Here is a 17,550-nt window from a genome sequence, read left to right on the forward strand (position 1 = left end):
AGTCCCAGTACTGTGTGATTGTCCATCATTTTATATGATTTTCCTATGTGTTATAAATCCTATCACTATGATGAAATGAGATGGGTTAGCGGCAGTTATATTGATGAAATATACAAGATTAGATAGTGTCTTAAACTAATCTTTTTGATATATAAAAGAGAGAAATGAGAGAATCTCAAACCACAAGGAAAGCAGAGCTGGGAGCAGAGTGTGTCCTTTGGACCTGAGGTTCCTGTGCTGAGATGCTCCCAGACGAAGGGAAGACTGATGACAAGGACCTTCCTCTGGAGCTGACAGAGAAAGAAAGCCTTCCCCTGGAGCTGGTGCCCTGAATTCAGACTTCTAGCCTACTGGACTCTGAAAGAATAAACTTCTCTTTGTTAAAGCCATCCACTTGTGGTATTTCTGTTATAGCAGCCCTAGATGACTAAGACAATGACTATTATTCAAATTTATGCACCAACCACTAATGCCAAAGATGAAAAAACTGAAGATTTTTACTAACTTCTGCAGTCTGAAATTGATCAACCACACAATCAAGATGCATTAATAATTACTGGTGATTGGCATGTGAAAGTTAGGAACCAAGAAGAAGGATCTGTAGTTGGAAAATATGGTGTTAGTGATAGAAATGATGCTGAAGATTGCATGATAGAATTCTGCAAGACCAACGACTTATTCATTACAAGTACCTTTTTTCAATGATGTAAAGGGCAATACCAATTGAGATGTTTCATCAAATGAATGCAATGCAGGAAGAGTTCACTCATCTATGCCAAGAAATTTGGAAGACAGCTACCTGGCCAACCGAGCAGAACAGATCCATTTTTCTGCCCATTCCAAAGAAAGGAGATCCAAAATAATGTGAAAATTTTCAAACAATGTCACTAACATCACATGCAAGTGAAATTTTGCTGATCATTCAAAAGCAGTTGCACCAGTACATCAACAGGAAACTGCCAGAAATTCAAGCTGGATGCAGAAGATGATGTAGAATGAGGAATAGCACTGCTGATGAGAGATGGATCTTGGCTGAAAACAGAACACAAGAAATATATTTACCTGTGTTTTATTGACTATGCAAAAGCATTCCACTGTGTGGATCATAACAAGTTATGGATGACATTTTAAAGAATGGGAATTCCAGAGCACTTAATTGTGCTCATGAGGAACCTGTACGTTGATCAAGAGGGAGTCTTTTGGACAGAACGAGGGGATACTGCATGGTTTAAAGTCAGGAAAGGTGTGTGTCAGAGTTGTATCATTTCACCATACCTGTTCAATCTGTATGTTAAGCAAATAATTTGAGAAGCTGGACTATATGAAGAAGAACGCAGCCTCAGAATTGTAGGAAGACTCATTAACAACCTGCACTAAGCAGATGACACAGCCTTGCTTGCTGAAAGTGAAGAGAACTTGAAGCACTTACTGATGAAGATCAAAGACCACAGCCATAAGTATGGATTACACCTCAACATAAAGAAAACAAAAATCCTCAAAACTGGTCCAATAAGCAACATCAAGATAAATGGAGAAAATATTGAAGTTGTCAAGGATTTCATTTGACTTGGATCCACAATCAACACCCATGGAAGGAGCAGTCAAGAAATGAAACAATGCATTGCATTGGGCAAATATTCTGCTAAAGGCCTCTTTAAAATGTTAAAAAGCAAGGGTGTCACTTTAAGGACTAAGGTGTGCCTGACCCACACCACGGTATTTTCAACTGCCTCGTATGCATGCAAAAGCTGGACAATAAGGAGGATTGAAGAATTGATGCTTTTGAAACATGATGTTGGTAAAGAATATTGAATATAAGTTGGGCTGCCAGAAGAGGAAAGAAATCTGTCTTGAGAGAAGTACAGCCAAAATGTTCCTTAGAATCGAGGATGGTGAGACTCTGTCTCATGTGCTTTGGATGTGTTATCAGGAGGGACCAGTGCCTGGAGAAGGACATCGTGCCTGGTAAAGTAGAGGGTTCGCAAAAGAGAGGAAGACCCTCAGTGACACAGACTGTCACAGTGGCTGCAACAATGAGGTCAAACCTAGCAAGGATCGTGACAATGGTATAACACAGGGCAGTGTTTCATTCTGTCGTGCTTGGGGTCACTATAAGTCAGAACTGACTTTACACCACCTAATTATAACAACAATGAGTCTATTATAAATGAGCCCTGACGGCAGTTTGGTTAAGTGCTTGGCTGCTAACTGAAAGGTCAGTAGTTTGAACCCATCACCTGTTCCGAAGAAGAAAAGTTCTGGTAGTCTGCTTCCATAAAGATTACAGCCTAAGGAACCCTATGTGGTAATTCTATTCTGTTATATATCCTTTTGAGTCAGAATCCACTCAATGGGAATGAGTTTTTTTTTTGGGGGGGGGTATGTCTTGTCTATCATAAACATCTTATAATCTCTGATTTTTCATTGGAATGTAATGTTTAATTCATTTATATTTAATGTATGTATTGATATGGTGGATTTTAGTCTAGCATTTTGCTATTTGTTTTCTATTATTTTCATTTCTTTCTGGCTTCTCTGTATTTATTTATTTATTTGTTTGATTATTTATTTTTGTATTCTGTCTTAGTTATCTGGTGCTGCCATAATAGATACACCACAAGTGGGTAGCTTTAGTAAACAAAAATTTACTTTCTCACAGTTTAGAAGGCTCTAATTCTGATAACGGTACCAGCTCCAGAGGAAAGCTTTCTCTCTTTCAGCTCTGAAGAAAGTTCTGTGTCTCTTCAGCTTGTTTCCTGATTCCATGGAGATCTCCATGTGGTGTGGCATCTCTCTTCCCTCATCTCTGTTTGCTTGCTTGCTTGTTTCATATCTTTTACATCAAAAAACAAATAAGGAAGACTGAAGAAGAACTGATGCCTTTCAGTTGTGGTGTTGGCAAAGAATATTGAATATACTACGGACTGCCAAAAGAATGAACAAATCTGTCTTGGAAGAAGTACAACCAGAATGCTCCTTAGAAGCAAGGATGGCGAGACTATGTCTCACATACTTTGGACATGTCATCAGGAGGGATCAGTCCCTGGAGAAGGACATCATGCTTGGTAAAGTAGAGGGTCAGCAAAAAAGAAGAAGACCCTTAAAGAGATGGATTGACACTGTGGCTGCAACAATGGGCTAAAGCATAACAACAATTGTGAGAATGGTACAGGACCTGTCAGTGATTCGTTCTGTTGTGCATAGGGTCATTATAAGTCAGAAGTGACTCTATGGCACCTAACAAGGACAAGGTATCTTAAAAGAGATTGACTCAAGACATACCCTACACTAATCCTCCTGCCTCATTAACATAACAAAGACAACCCAACCCATTCCCAGGATTCTAACCACAGGTACAGAGGTTAGAATTTACAACATATGTTTTTGGGAGACACAATTCAATCCACCACACTTTCTTTTGGATTAGACAACTTTTTAAAAGTCCTAATTTTTGCCTCCATTTGTTCTTTTAGTTATACTTCCTTGTACATTTTTTAGCAGTTTATCTGAAGATTACAGCATGCATCCTTAACTTATTCTCTACCTGGAATTAATATTGAGCCACCTAATGTGAATGTAAGAGTCTTACAACAAATAATCCCTGTATCCTTGACCCATTCTTTGTACTATTGTTGTCATATATTTCATTTCTATGTATAAATAAGCCACATAAATCACAATGTTGTGATTTTTATTTAAATAGTTTCTTTTAAATAAAATAAGACAAGAAATAAGAATGTCTTTAAATTTGTCCATATATTTACCAATTAAAGTGCTCTTCGGTCTTTAAGATAGATCTGAGTTTCAAAATGCTGTCATTTTCTAGATCCTGAAGAGCTTCTTTAGTATTTCTTACAGCACACATATGCTGATCACAAAGTATCTCAGGTTTTATCTGAAAATGTCATTAATTCACCCTCATTTTTTAAGGCTATTTTTGCAGGAGGTAGAATTCTTGATCCAGTTTTGTTTTGTTTTCTTTTAAGCACTTTGACCCTTTGGTGGCCCAATTATTTTCTACTTTGAATTTTTTGTTGATACCATGTGTTTTCATGAATGGATGTATTCTAAATCATTGAGTGTGTCTGAATTTTTGGTGCGTAGTATGGATTTTTATTCTTGTCCCCTCCCACAAGCCTACCCTAAGGGTTTAGTGGTACCTGCGAAGTACCACTAAGTATACCCCTAAAGTACCCACCAGGGTCTATTGGTACATATGTGTAACCAATAAAAATTTTCAAAATTTCTATTTTTCCTACCCAAAATTCAGACAGCTCATACAAAAAAAAAAAAAAAAAACAATACCATGTAAAAACAATAATTTGCAGTACATGCCTGTTTCTTCAGTTTCAAAGTCTCAAAGGCCCCTGCAGCGTGCACTGTCAATGGTACAGCAGCTTTCCAATAAACCCCACTCACTGAAAAAAACTCATGGTTACTATGTACTGTCGGGCACAAAAGGGTTAAAGATATAATTCCACTTTCTTCAGAATACAATGATTTCTGATAAAAAGTCATTTGATTCATTCCTTTGTATGAAATGCATTATTATATTTTTGTGTCTTGTTAGATTTCTTGTTTATTTTGTGATTTCAACAGTGTGTTTCTGATAAACTTAGGTATTTCTGTCTTGTTGGATACAATGGTTAAAGCATTTGACAGGAGAGGTTGAAACCACCGGCAGGTCCACAGGCGAAAGATGTGCCAGTCTGCTTTCGTAAAGAATTACCACCTTGGAAACCAATATGAGTTGGAATCGGTTCAACGGCAGCAGGTTTAGCTTTTTGGGGGGTTTCTTTGTAATTAATTCTCTTGGAGTTCACTAAGGTTTTTTGGACATGTAAGTTTCTCAGTTACCTAGTGGGAAATGTAACAAGTGGTAGCTTTAACAAACCGAAATTTATTTTCTCACAGTTTAGGAGGCTGATGTTGTTTATTAGATGCATTTGAGTCAGTTTCAACTCATAAAGAAACAATGTCCGATCCTGTACCATCCTCACAATTGGTGTTATGCTGTTTATTTAGCCCATTGTTGGGAACCACTGTGTCCATCCATCTCCTTGAGAGTCCTCCTCTTTTTCTCTGACCATCTACTTTATCAAGCATGGTGTCCCTCCCCAGGAATGGGTCTCTTCTGATAACATGTCCGGTGTATGTGAGACAACATGTAGCCATCCTCGCTTCTAAGGAGCATTCTGGCTGTACTTCTTCCAAAACAGAGTTGTTCATTCGTTTGGCAGTCCATGATATAGTCAACATTCTTCAGAAACACCACAACTCAAAGGCATCAGTTCTTCAGTCTTCTTTATTCCCTGCTCTGCTTTCCCATGAATATGAGGTGATTGAAAACACCATGGCATGGGTCAGGGGCACCTTAGTCCTGAAAATGATATCTTTGCTTTTTTAATAATTTAAAGAGGTGTTTTGCAGCAGATTTGCCCAATGCAATGCATCTTTTGGTTTCTTTACTACTGTTGCCATGGTTGTTGATTGTGGATCCAGGTAAAATAAAATCCTTGATAAATAACTTCAATCTTTTCTCCATTTGTCATGACATTGCTTACTGGTCAAGTTGTGAAGATTTTTGTATTCTTTACGTTGAGGTGTAATCCGTACTAAAGGCCGTAGTCTTTGATCTTCATCAGTAAGTGTTTCAAGTCCTCTTCACTTTCAGCAAGGAAGGATATGTCAGATGCATAACACAGGTTGTTAACAAGTCTTCCTCCAATCCTGATATCCCATTCTTCATATAGTCCAGCTTCTCAGATTATTTGCTCATAATATAGATTGAATAAGTATGGTGAAAAGATTCAACCTTGCCGTACCTTTCCTGAATCCTGTGTATTCCATCTGATGAGGTCCATGTGTATAGTTGCTGTTTATGTTGTTGAAAAAAGGAATTTGCAATGAAGAAGCTGTTGTCTTGCAAAATTTTATCATGCAATCTCTGGCATCACTTCTATCACTAAGGACATTTTGTTCAACTACAGATTCTTCTTCTTTGTTTCCAAATTTGCATTCCAATTACCGGTAATTATCAACACATCTTGATTGTATGGTTAATCAACTTCAGACTGCAGAAGTTGGTAAAAATTGTCAATTTCTTCATCTCTGGAGTTAGATACATTAGTCATATGATTGATTCAAAGTGGCCAATATCAGTCCATTTCAGCTCACTAATGCCTAGGATATCAATCTTCATGTGTTCTATTTCATTTTTGACAACTTCTGATTTTCCTAAATTCATACTTAATACATTCCACATTCTGACCATGAGTGGATGTTTTGAAGCTATTTCTCCTCACTTTGACTCACCACATCAGCACATGAAAACTCCCCAAAAGTTTACTTCCTCCATGTCATTAAGGTTGACTCTACCTTGAGGAGGCATCTCTTCCCCAGTCATATTTTGAGAACTTTCCAACCTGAGGCACTCACCTTCTGGCACTATATCAGACAATGTTCCACCGCGATGCATAAGGTTTTCACTGGCCAATTTTTTTTTTTTTTAATATGTAGATCTCCAGGCCCTTCTTCCTTGTCAGTCTTAGTCTGGAAGCTCTGCTGAAACCTGTCCACCAGGGATGACCCTGCTGGTATTTGAAATATCGGTGGCATAGTTTTCAGCATTGCAGCAACACGCAATCCACCACATTATGACAAACTGACAAGTGAGTGGCGGATAACAGACATAATTTATACATAAAACACGAACAAGTAGAAAGTAAAAGACATCATGCAAAAAGTATTCCTACTGATGTGGCCACATGAATATCAGATAAAACAAAATTCAAGAAAAGTAAAATTATTGAAAAAGGGTATTTTGTAATGATAAAAGTGTCAGGAAGAGGTAATTATGAGTCATGAAGATTTAACAATCTTAAATATGCATATGCATGCATCTAATAATGGGATGTAAATAAAAAAAGGGGAAAACTAACAGAACTAGAAAGGGAGAAATCCACAACGACTGCTGGAGTTTTACAACTATCTCTATGAGGTTAGTAGAACAGGTTGCAAATATCAATGGGAATTTAGAAGATGCAGACAATATTATTTAAAAAAAAATTAGCAAAATAGATATTTCTAGAATACTACCTCCAACAACTGCAGAATTCACATTCATTAATTGCCTTCATAACGTTCACCAAGACAGACCATATGCTGAGCTATAAAATAAGTATCAATAAATTTCAAAGGATTTAAATCATGTGGATTATATTTTCTAGAAAAGGCTGAAGTAAATTAGAAACTAAAATCACTAAGCTATCTAGAAAATCCCCAAATACTTGGAAATTAAATAAAAAACTTCTCAATAATCCATGGATTAAAGAAGAAACCACCAGTGAAATCAGAAAATATTTCAAACTGAATAATATTAAATATACAACACATCAAAATTTTCAGGATACAGATAATTAGGGGCTTAGAAGGAAAGGAATGGCTTTAGTGTAAACTGTTATATTAGAAAAAGAAGGAAAAGAGGGTTTATAGCTAATAGTGTCTTTCCCTTAAGAAGCTAGAATAAGAAAATCATATTAAGCCTTGGGATATAATAATGATAAGACAGAACTTAATGAAATGGAAAAGAATCTAACAAAAAAATAAAGAAAATTGACAAACCGAGCATTGGTTATTATTATTTTTTTGAACAAGTGAATTGCGCTGACAAATCCTTAGCTAGACGGAGTAAGGAAAAATAATTTAAAGAAAAAGGCATGTGTTACCATTGTCAGGGATGAAGGAGGAAATGCTACTATAGATCTTACAATCCTTAAAGGGATAAATGGGAATACTGGGGAAAGGAAAAAAAAAAAACCTTTTCGGTGAAACATCAACAACATAGATGAAATGGACAAATACACTGGAAAAGTAAAGAATTTATCAAAAGTGATACAAGAATAAGTAGAATTTCCAAAAAGCTCTTTATCTGTTAATGTAATTTTCCAGTAATTACAAAAAACCTTCCCACAGACAGGATTCTAACAGTTAAGAAGCAATATGAATTTTATACAGTCTTTTAAAAACGAAGGAGAAAGGAACACTTCTCAATTCATTTCATGAGGTCAGCGTAAGTCTGATATCAACTCTTGAAAGGAAATGATAAAACAGTATTTCTCGAGTAATATCACTTAAGAACACAGATGCAAAAACCCTAAACAAAATATTTACAAATAAAATCAGCAAAATATTAAAAATGAAACAAAACTAATAATACATTATGACCAAATGGAATTATCTCAGAAAATACAGGTTTAAAACCCAAAATTCACTGGAAAAAAAAAAAAAACTGAAAGCCACATATAAAAATAATGTATCAGATTAAGAAAATAGAGAAGAAAAAACCATATAACTGCACCAGCAGAAGCAGAAATGCATTCCGTAAAATCCAACACATTGCTGTGATAAAATCTCTCAAAAACTGGGAATAGGAGGGAAGTTCCTCAGTGTGATGGAGGGCATTGATGTAAAAACCAACAGGTAAAATCATACCTAATGGTGAGATGTTAAACACTTCACTCTTAATAGACGGAACAAGGCAATTATGAAGTACAAGAACAGTCAAAACTGACGTACAGTGATAGGGACCGGAAAGATGGGTGCCTACTCGAGTGGGGAAGAGACTGACTGGAAGCAGGCAAGAGGGGACTCTGGCTTTATGGAAATAATCCGTATCTTGATGGAGGTGCTGGTATTGTTATATGACTTTGAGTCCGTTCTGACTCATAGCAACCCTATAGAACAGCGTAGAACTGCCCCACAGGGTTTCCAAGGCTGTAATCTTTACAGAAGCAGACTGCCACATCTTTCTCCCATGGAGCAGCTGGTGGGTTTGAACCATCAACTTTTCCATTAGCACCCAAGCACTTAATCATTGGGACACCAGGGTTCCTACATTATCTCTTTAAAAAAACCTGTAGCCATCCAGTTGATTCCAACCCATAAAGACCCTATAGGACAGAGTAGAACTGCCCCATAGGGTTTCCAAGGCCGTAATCTTTATAGAAGCAGACTGCCACATCTTACTGCCAAAGAGCAGCTGGTAGGTTTGAACTGCCGACCTTTCAGTTAGCAGCTAAGCACTTAACCACCATGCCACCAGGGCTCCTTGGGATGCTAATAACAAAGATGAATATATTTACTCAAATTTGTACACCTAAAATGAATGCATTTCACTGTATAAAAATGTTTCCTCAATAATAACAAACAAAAATAGTATATTGCACTACCACTATTAGTGTCTGGGGTTTTCACATGGCATATTGTTGGCCCTGACTCATGGTGACCCCATGCACAACAGAAGAAAATGCTGCCCGGTCCAGTCCTGTATCACTCCCACAATCAGCTGTGGATTGGGCTTTCATTGGCTTATTTTTGGAAGCAGGTTGCCAGGCCTTTCTTCTTCATCCATCTTATGCTAGAAGCTCCCCTGAAACCTGCTGAAGTAGCTGCACACGGAGTGCATCGCCTGGGAATTGAACCCAGGTCTCCTGTGTGGAAGGCAAGAGTTCCAGTGGACTACCACTGACTTCTCCACAAGGCATTAGGGTACCATAAGTGATACAGTCCCAGTCACAAAAGTAAAATAATGTGAAAAACAGAAAAAAGTATTACCCAGAAAATCTCATCTTTGAAAAGAATACATTAATTTTATGCGTCTTTTTCCTAACAGAGGAGTAATGCTAAAAAAAAAACCCCCAAAAACAGTCTTGGAGAGTTCACATATTCTGCCCACAGAAAAGGCAACAAGGAGAATATATACTGATGACAGCTGATTTATTATCTTGTTCCAAGCTGAGATTACCAGCTGATAAGATAAGAATCCAGTTCTGGCACATGGCTATGCTTGATCTGCTCTACTCAAGTTTAGAAGAAAGAAGATTATCACGTCAGACTTAAGCTGGGAGTATTCCCAATGAATTCTGAAAAGTATGGAGGTTTCTGGAGGACTACGTTGTTTTTTTTTTCTATTTCCCTCTTGATTTCATTATGCGCTAGTATAAATGAAACCTCAAAAATTGTTTCTGTCATTTCATTTATGGATAGCTTTCCTTTGCGGTTCAGTGGAGCAAGTTTCTAATTCTCGATTTTCTCTGTCTGGCAACAATATATGTGTCTGGGTTATATGAGGAATTTATATTAGGAAATGACGCTGGTGGTGTCCCTGGGGCTGCAGGAGTGGATATTGCCTTCTATGAGAAACTACTCTATTGAGACTATGTTTGGGGAATTTAATAATTATAAGCCTTGGATAGACTGCTGTCTTAGAGTATGCTTATATTGGGAGGAAAAAAGGAGAGTGGAAATATTGTTTTCATAACACTATCTGAAAAAATGCAGAATTTCAATTTGCCAAGTCATACCAACCTAAAGTTATTGCTAAGCTCCCCTGTGATGAATCAGAAAGAAAGATCCAACTTAACAGGCTGAGTCAGTTCTCCAGTGAAAACCGATACCCACAACAGTATCGACCCTCTTCTTTGCCAGTAAAACATGTGTTTCCTCTTATATCGGACCGGCCCCAACATACAGGATTTGACATTTGGTAGGTACCCAATAAACGAAGAATACATCAATGTCAGTTACCCTGAATAAAATGGTTTTCTGAATCATATTTCATTGAGCATTTGCCAAGGATCACTTGCCTTTTTAAAGTCCAACATGCAGAGTTTGGCTTTCTCGCCAAACTGCCACTTGCACTGCGTGTTAGCATCGTATAACTCTCCCGGCAACTTCTCCGGATACTTGTATTCCTTCACAGGCTTCGGCTGGTCAGCAAGGCAAACAGCTTGGTCAGTGCTGAAACAAAGAGATGGGGTAACTAGGGACCGCCAACACAGTTAGAAAGGATGTGCATACAATTAAGCCTTCTCTTTTCTTATGCAATTCTACAAAAAGTTTCTCCTCAGGTCCAATATAGTATTTATCTTAATTATGTTAGATACAGGGTCCACATTTTCTGAAACTGTTCATAAGACATTTCACCTTTTCCAGGAAAGCAATTTGTTCATCATTAGAGTCCTCAGACTTACCATGGATGGAATACTATAATTACAACCAGGTGTTCTATGTGAGAAGCTCCTAATACAGACACCTTTATGCACACTTCTTGCCAGGAATAATTGAGAGATGGAAATGGGTATTGTAATAGTTAAAACAAAACCAGTCTATTTCAAATACTGGAATTTTCTTTTCTTTCCTTTTTTTTTCCATAGGCCAGAGGACTCCTGTGCAATAGTTTGTGGCTTCTAGAGGGTCCTCATGGAACAGTACAACATTTTCCACCAATGATGCTCTACATTCAGGCTAATTTCTGACTCGAATCACAAGCTGAGAAGGAGACTAACTCTGTTAAAGTTCACTACCAAAAAAAAACTAAGCTCATTGCCATTGAGTCCATTCTGACTCATAGCGACCCCAGGTGTTACAGAGTAGAACTGCTCCATAGGGTTTTCTTGGCTGTAATCTTTACAGAAGCAGATTGCCAGGCCTTTCTTCCACGGTGCCCCTGGGTGGGTTCAAACCACCAACCTCAGGCTAGTAGTTGAGTATAAACCATATGGGCTACCAACCTTTCATCAAAAAAAAAAACAAATCCATTGCTGTTGAGTAGATTTTGACTCATAGCAACCCTATAGGACAGAGTAGAACCGCCCCATAGGGTTTCCAAGGAGCAGCTGGTGGATTTGAACTGCTGAAGTTTTGGTCAGCGGCCAAATGCTTAACCACTGTGGCACTAGGGCTCCATGGGCTACCGACGGACTTTTTTTTAATTGTACTTTAGATGAAGGTTTACAGAACAAACTAGTTTCTTATCAAATGGTTAGTACACACATTGTTCTATGACATTGGTTAACAACACCACAACATGCCAACACTCTCTGTTCTCAACCCTGGGTTCCCTATTAGCAGCTTTCCTGTTCCCTCCTGCCTTCCAGTCCCTGCCCCAGGGCTGGTACACCCCTTTAGTCTTATTTTGTTCCAAGGGCCCGTTCAATCTCTGGCTGAAGGGTGAACCTCAGGAGTGACCTCATTACTGAGCTGAAAGGGTGTCCAAGGGCCATACTCTCAGGGTTTCTTCAGTCTCTGTCAGGCCAGCAAGTCTAGTCTTTTTTTTTTTCTGAAAACTAAATTGTTTAATAGATATTATGGAAGTGTTCATTTACAGCTGGGCTATCCCTACCCACACCCCCGAGCACTTTTGTCTTCAGGCAAAGGGCAACAAACTACAATTCTTATTTTATGCTCACTGCAAATAACACCTTTAAGCCTCTGTCCATAGCTTTTTGACAGCTGGTTGATCCTGACAAAGAAAGGTCTTTCAGATAGCTTCACCAGGTGCCTCAACTGAACAACCCTAATGCAGAAATTGATCAAACACAGGAATTAAATCTTGGAATTCTTTGTAGTCTGAAGAATTCTGTAGGCTATGAAAACTACTGCCATCTGGAGAGCTGACTACTGAGAAATTGAAAAAAAAGTCTTTCAAATGTATTCGAATTTCTCATTAGGCATCAAAAACTAATAATCCTGGATGAATCGTATTTGGAAATTTTGACAGTCTTTTCTCTGAATTAATGTTACTTAGTGAGACAAGCAAGTAGGGTTTTAATTCTGCGTCCTCAGTAAGGACCTAAGCAATTGCTGTAGGATTTTTACAAGATCCTTGGAAAAAAGCCTTGACGTCTTTCGCTCAAAGCATTTTGAACAGAAATGTGTATCTTCCCAAACAGAAGCAACTCCCCATTAGTGGTAACTCCCCATTCCCTTGTCTTCTAAATCCTGGGAGCTGTTAATCTGTTTGCTATCTCTATGCATTTGCCTATTTTTGATATTCCATGTAAGTGGGGTCATACAATTTTTGTGCTTCTGTGTCTGCTTTATTTCACTTAGTAGTGTCTTCAAGATTCGTCCATGTCACAGCAAAAAAATAGCGGTGATGATTGCACAACATTAACATAACTAATGCCACGGAGCTGTATACTTAAAAATGGTTAAAACGGCAAATTTTATGTTATATCTGCTTTACTACAATAAAAAAGTAAATCTGCACATGAATCTTCCTGGGGTCTTGCTAAAATGTAGATTCTGACTCGGTAGGTCTGGGCTGGGTGGTCTTTCTTTTTGAGTTAGGATTTTGTTCTACATTTTTCACCAGCTCTGCCTGGTACCCTCTATTGTGATTCCTGTCAGAGCAGTCAGTGGTGGTAGCCGGGCACCATCTTGTTGTTCTCGACTCAGTCTGGTGGAGGCCATGGCCAAGGGACCTTTAAAATTCATTAGTAGGTGGTCAAAAACCAACAAATGATACCTTCTTCCATAAATAGAGCATTCTCTTCCCTACCAGGGATTTTCTGAGGTATATATATATATTTAGGAAACCCTGATGGCATAGTGGTTAGGTGCCATGACTGCTAACCAAAAGGTCAGCAGTTTGAATCCGCCAGGCTCTCCTTGGAAACTCTATGGGGTGGTTCTAGTCTGTCCTATAGAGTTGCTGTGAGTCGGAATCAACTCCACAGTGACGGGTAAATACATATATTTGCATTTTTTTTCAAACAGTACTTTATAATTTTTTATGTTTGCAGATAGCAGTTACATCCATCAATAAATGTTAATAAGCCAATAAAGCTGTAATCACAATAAGTTGGTAAGTGTGCTCACACATCCCACAAACTTTGCTTTATGGGGCTGTCCACCTTGAGTGTGAACTGGACCCTCCGCTGGAACGTCTAAGAAACACAGACACTGGGATTCCCATCCTGGCTTCTACTGCCTTGAAGCCCAGAAGTCAATACTTAAAAAAACAACCCCCAATAGGACAGAAAATCCCACCGCAGATGATTCTGATACATGCTCTCAGTTGAGGTCCATGTACAGCAAAGATGAGGGACGACACCAGGCACTCTGGATGAGATAATAACTCTGTGAGCAAGGAGCTCAGAAAGCTTGTAAGGGCAAACTAAGAGGGATAGATTAAATCAGATAATATGGTAAGTGTTAAGATCAGTGACTGGCTCGTTGTGGGAGCCCTATAGATGCCTTGCCTATTATTGTTGCTATGATCATAATTCAGGACTATACTTACAAGTAAAAAAAAAAAAAAAGAGATGAATAAAAGTATAATTGACCCAAAGACAAAAATGTTTGCTTTAACTCAGGATGATTCATCAGCTCTGGGATTCCATACTCCTCCTTTTAATGGATCACAAATGATTTCTATATTCTAGTTAGATGTTCCTCATTATCTCTCTCACAAAGTTTGATTGGGACTGGCAGTAATATTTCTATGCCAAGGACAGAAAACTAGGAAATATCAATTAAATAAATTGGCTTGGGCACAAGAATAAAAACAAAAATTGTCCATAGGTTCAGAAATTTTTAGTTTGTGTATGTGCAACCTGTTGATTATTCAGCCTTAAAACTTAATGCAAAGGAGACTTCCGTTTCTGACTCTGGTGGACTAGATCGCATCTAACCGATCATTCTATAGGCATCAGAGAGTTACTAAAGTAAAAAGGACAAAGAAAATCTGTTGCCATCAAGTCAATTCCAACTGGTAGCAACCCTACAGGACAGAGTAGAGATACCTCATAGGGTTTCAGGGAGTAGCTGATGGATTTGAACTGCCAGCCTTTTGGTTAGCAGCCAAGCTCTTATCCACTGTGCCACTAGGCTCCCTGAAAGGACATAGCTACCCTATAGGACAGAGTAGAACTGCCCCATAGAGTTTCCAAGGAGCTCTTGAAAGGACAAGAGGGATGGACATTTCTAGAGAAAAGGACAGAAGTGAGTCCAACTCTCAGTGCTACTTTTATTCTCAAGGAAGTTGATGCATCCCAGGAAACTGCCAAGAAGCTAAATGGCGGAGAGCGCAGTTGTCATGGAGAGGCTAGGAAGCCAAGCAAAGTTCTGGAAGTCTTTTGGGTCTGGGAAAATGAAAACTAGCATTCAGGGCCTGACAAAAAGGAGGGGCCGTGGTAAACATGAGAGGATTCTGACCGAAGCCGTGGTAGGAGTGAGGGTTGACCTGAAGTAGGCCATTTTAGGAAGACTGAAGGCCAGGTTTTACTAGCCGAATCGCAAAGTAGATTCAAATAAGCTGCCCCGCTCCTGTCCACTAGAAATGAAAGCAATTGCTATTTGGAGGAGACAATACCATCCAGCACTTTATGCCTTTAAAATTTTTCATAAACCATTTCCATCATTTGTCCAAAATTACTAAGTGTATGTGAGGAGTAACTCCTTCAGACAGGCCAGGTGGCTGTGGTTTTCTCCGTTCCTCTCCCTGTTGGCTTCTTTAGGCCTCAGAACAAGCCCTCTCCCTACACCCCCCCACCACCCCCATTCTCCCTACTGAGGCCTGATGTTTGTTAGCAAGATTGAAAAGATACAATTCTGGCCTAACTATCCCCCTCAGGAAGTCAAGGGGGCATGATGCAGTAGGATGTTTGTTAGAAAGGTTAAAAAGATAAAATTAATCAAGGTAGGCTGGGGTATAAAATAGCTGGGAGAGGAAGTTTTCTGAGTCTCCTCAGCTATGGTGCAGGTGGGGCACACATAGCTAAACTTACAGGCCTCCTAAGTGGGCCTACCTGGCCGGGGGAGACCAGCAGTAGATGGGGTTCCATTGAAGCCCCTCACCCACGGCACAAGTGGGGTGTGTGAGGAAGAATCGTTATCTCTGCCCAGCAGCTTCTGAACCAGGGGGACTGCTCATGATGGAGCTTTTCCTGCTGTATGCTGTCTGATTCTTGTAAGTGATAAAAGCCGCTTTCCATGTGCTAAATAAAGTGTGTTCAGGTGCTGATGGGAAGGACATGATGTTTATGGAGCAATCCATATTAGTTCTTAGTGCCCTTTTTCTAATGGCCTCCTGGCTATCTAGAAATCAGATACACGCAGGTTTGGAGCACTGTCTTACAGTCATGGTGTGGTCAATCTGGACATGTTATCCCACAGTGTACTAGGAAGTGAGACAAAATGACTGAAATCCCAAATAAGATACCAATAATAGAAACAGACCTATAGGAGAGGGGATTAGTCAAAAATTTAAAATTATTGTGATTAAAAGTTTCAAGAAAATAGAAGGCAAGATGGAAAACGTCATCACAGAACTAGATGCAAGAAGAGTTTGGGTGGAGAAAGGAAAATCATTGAAGCCATACTGCAAATAATTCACCAAAATATTCAGATGGACAAAAGGCATCTTGACCCATTGCAGACCATACACAAAAAGCAGGTGGTTTACATGCATTAGGTAAAACAATAACACTTCCATGAGATCAACGGGAAGATAAATGCAGACATTACAGTGGGCAAAGGTATTTTTCAGCTGAGTTAATCTTAAACGGAAAGTGTGGATATTCTGTAATCCATTAAAAGTAAAAACTCCTGTTTATCAAGCAACACCAGTGAAAATGTTATTCAAGTGGCCATCAAACACATAGCAGGGCATTCAATCTCAGTGGTTACCATACTGAGACACCACTACGTACCTACGAGAAGGGCTAAAATAACAATGATCAACAAGATGGCTATTGGCAATGATTTGGAGCCATCTGGAAGCTTGTAACTGCTTGTGGGAGTGAAACATTGCACAACCACTCTGCAAAGTTCTTTGGCTGTGTCCACTGATGCCGAACCTATATATGTACAAACCTAAATTTCACTCCTAAGAAAATACTGAAGTTGTCAAAGATTTCCTTTTACTTAGATCCACAATCAATGCCCATGTAAGCAGCAGTCAGGAATCAAATGACATATTGCATTGGGCAAATCCGCAAAAGATTTCCTTCAAATGTTAAAAAGTAAAGATGTCACTTGGAGTGCTAAGGTGAGCCTGACCCCAGCCATGGTATTTTCAATTGCCTCATATACATACGAAATCTGAACAATGAATAGGGGGGTCAAAGAATAATTGATGCCTTTGAATTACGGTGTTGGCGAAGAACACATGGACTTCTGGAAGAAGGAACAAATCTGTTTTGGAAGAAGTACAGCCAGAATGATTCTTAGAAGAGAGGATGACGAGACTTTGTCTCATGTACTTCGGACACGTTATCAGGAGGGACCAGTCCCTGGAGAAGGACATCATGCTTGGTAAAGTAGAGGGTTATCAAAAAAGAGGAAGACCCTCAACAAGATGGACTGACACAGTGGCTGCAAAAATGGGTGCAAACATAGCAACAATTATGAGGATGGCACAGGACCAGGCAGCATTTCATTCTGTTGTACATAGGGTTGCTGTGAGTTAGAACTGACTTGACAGCACCCAACAACAACAACAATTCAAGGACTTATGAACATATGCACAGCAAATAATATCCATAGTAACATTCCTGTAATAGCCCCAAATCATAAACTCAAATGCCTATCACCAACAGAGTGGAATAATAATTTGTAGTATATTCTTACAATGAAATACTATATAGCAAAAAAAAGTAAGTCACTGCTACATTTACAGCATGTAACAAAGATGAATCTCATAACAATGTATAGCTAAAGACACCAGGCACAGAAAAGTACGTAACGAATGGTTCCTTTCAC

The 17,550-nt window shown here is 38.9% G+C and overlaps 1 protein-coding gene across 1 annotated transcript in view; it reads right to left on the bottom strand.

Moving 5' to 3' along the window:
- The window catches only part of ADAMTS16 (ADAM metallopeptidase with thrombospondin type 1 motif 16), a 290,702-nt gene that overhangs the window by 151,082 nt on the left and 122,070 nt on the right, over positions 1 to 17,550 (bottom strand). Inside the window, exon 10 of the mRNA XM_049858762.1 lies at positions 10,647 to 10,800. Coding sequence (XP_049714719.1) covers positions 10,647 to 10,800 — 154 coding nt within the window. The remainder of the gene's footprint in view (positions 1 to 10,646; positions 10,801 to 17,550) is intronic.

Source organism: Elephas maximus, chromosome 2, assembly GCF_024166365.1.
Source record: "Elephas maximus indicus isolate mEleMax1 chromosome 2, mEleMax1 primary haplotype, whole genome shotgun sequence".
NCBI classification, from domain to species: domain Eukaryota; kingdom Metazoa; phylum Chordata; class Mammalia; order Proboscidea; family Elephantidae; genus Elephas; species Elephas maximus.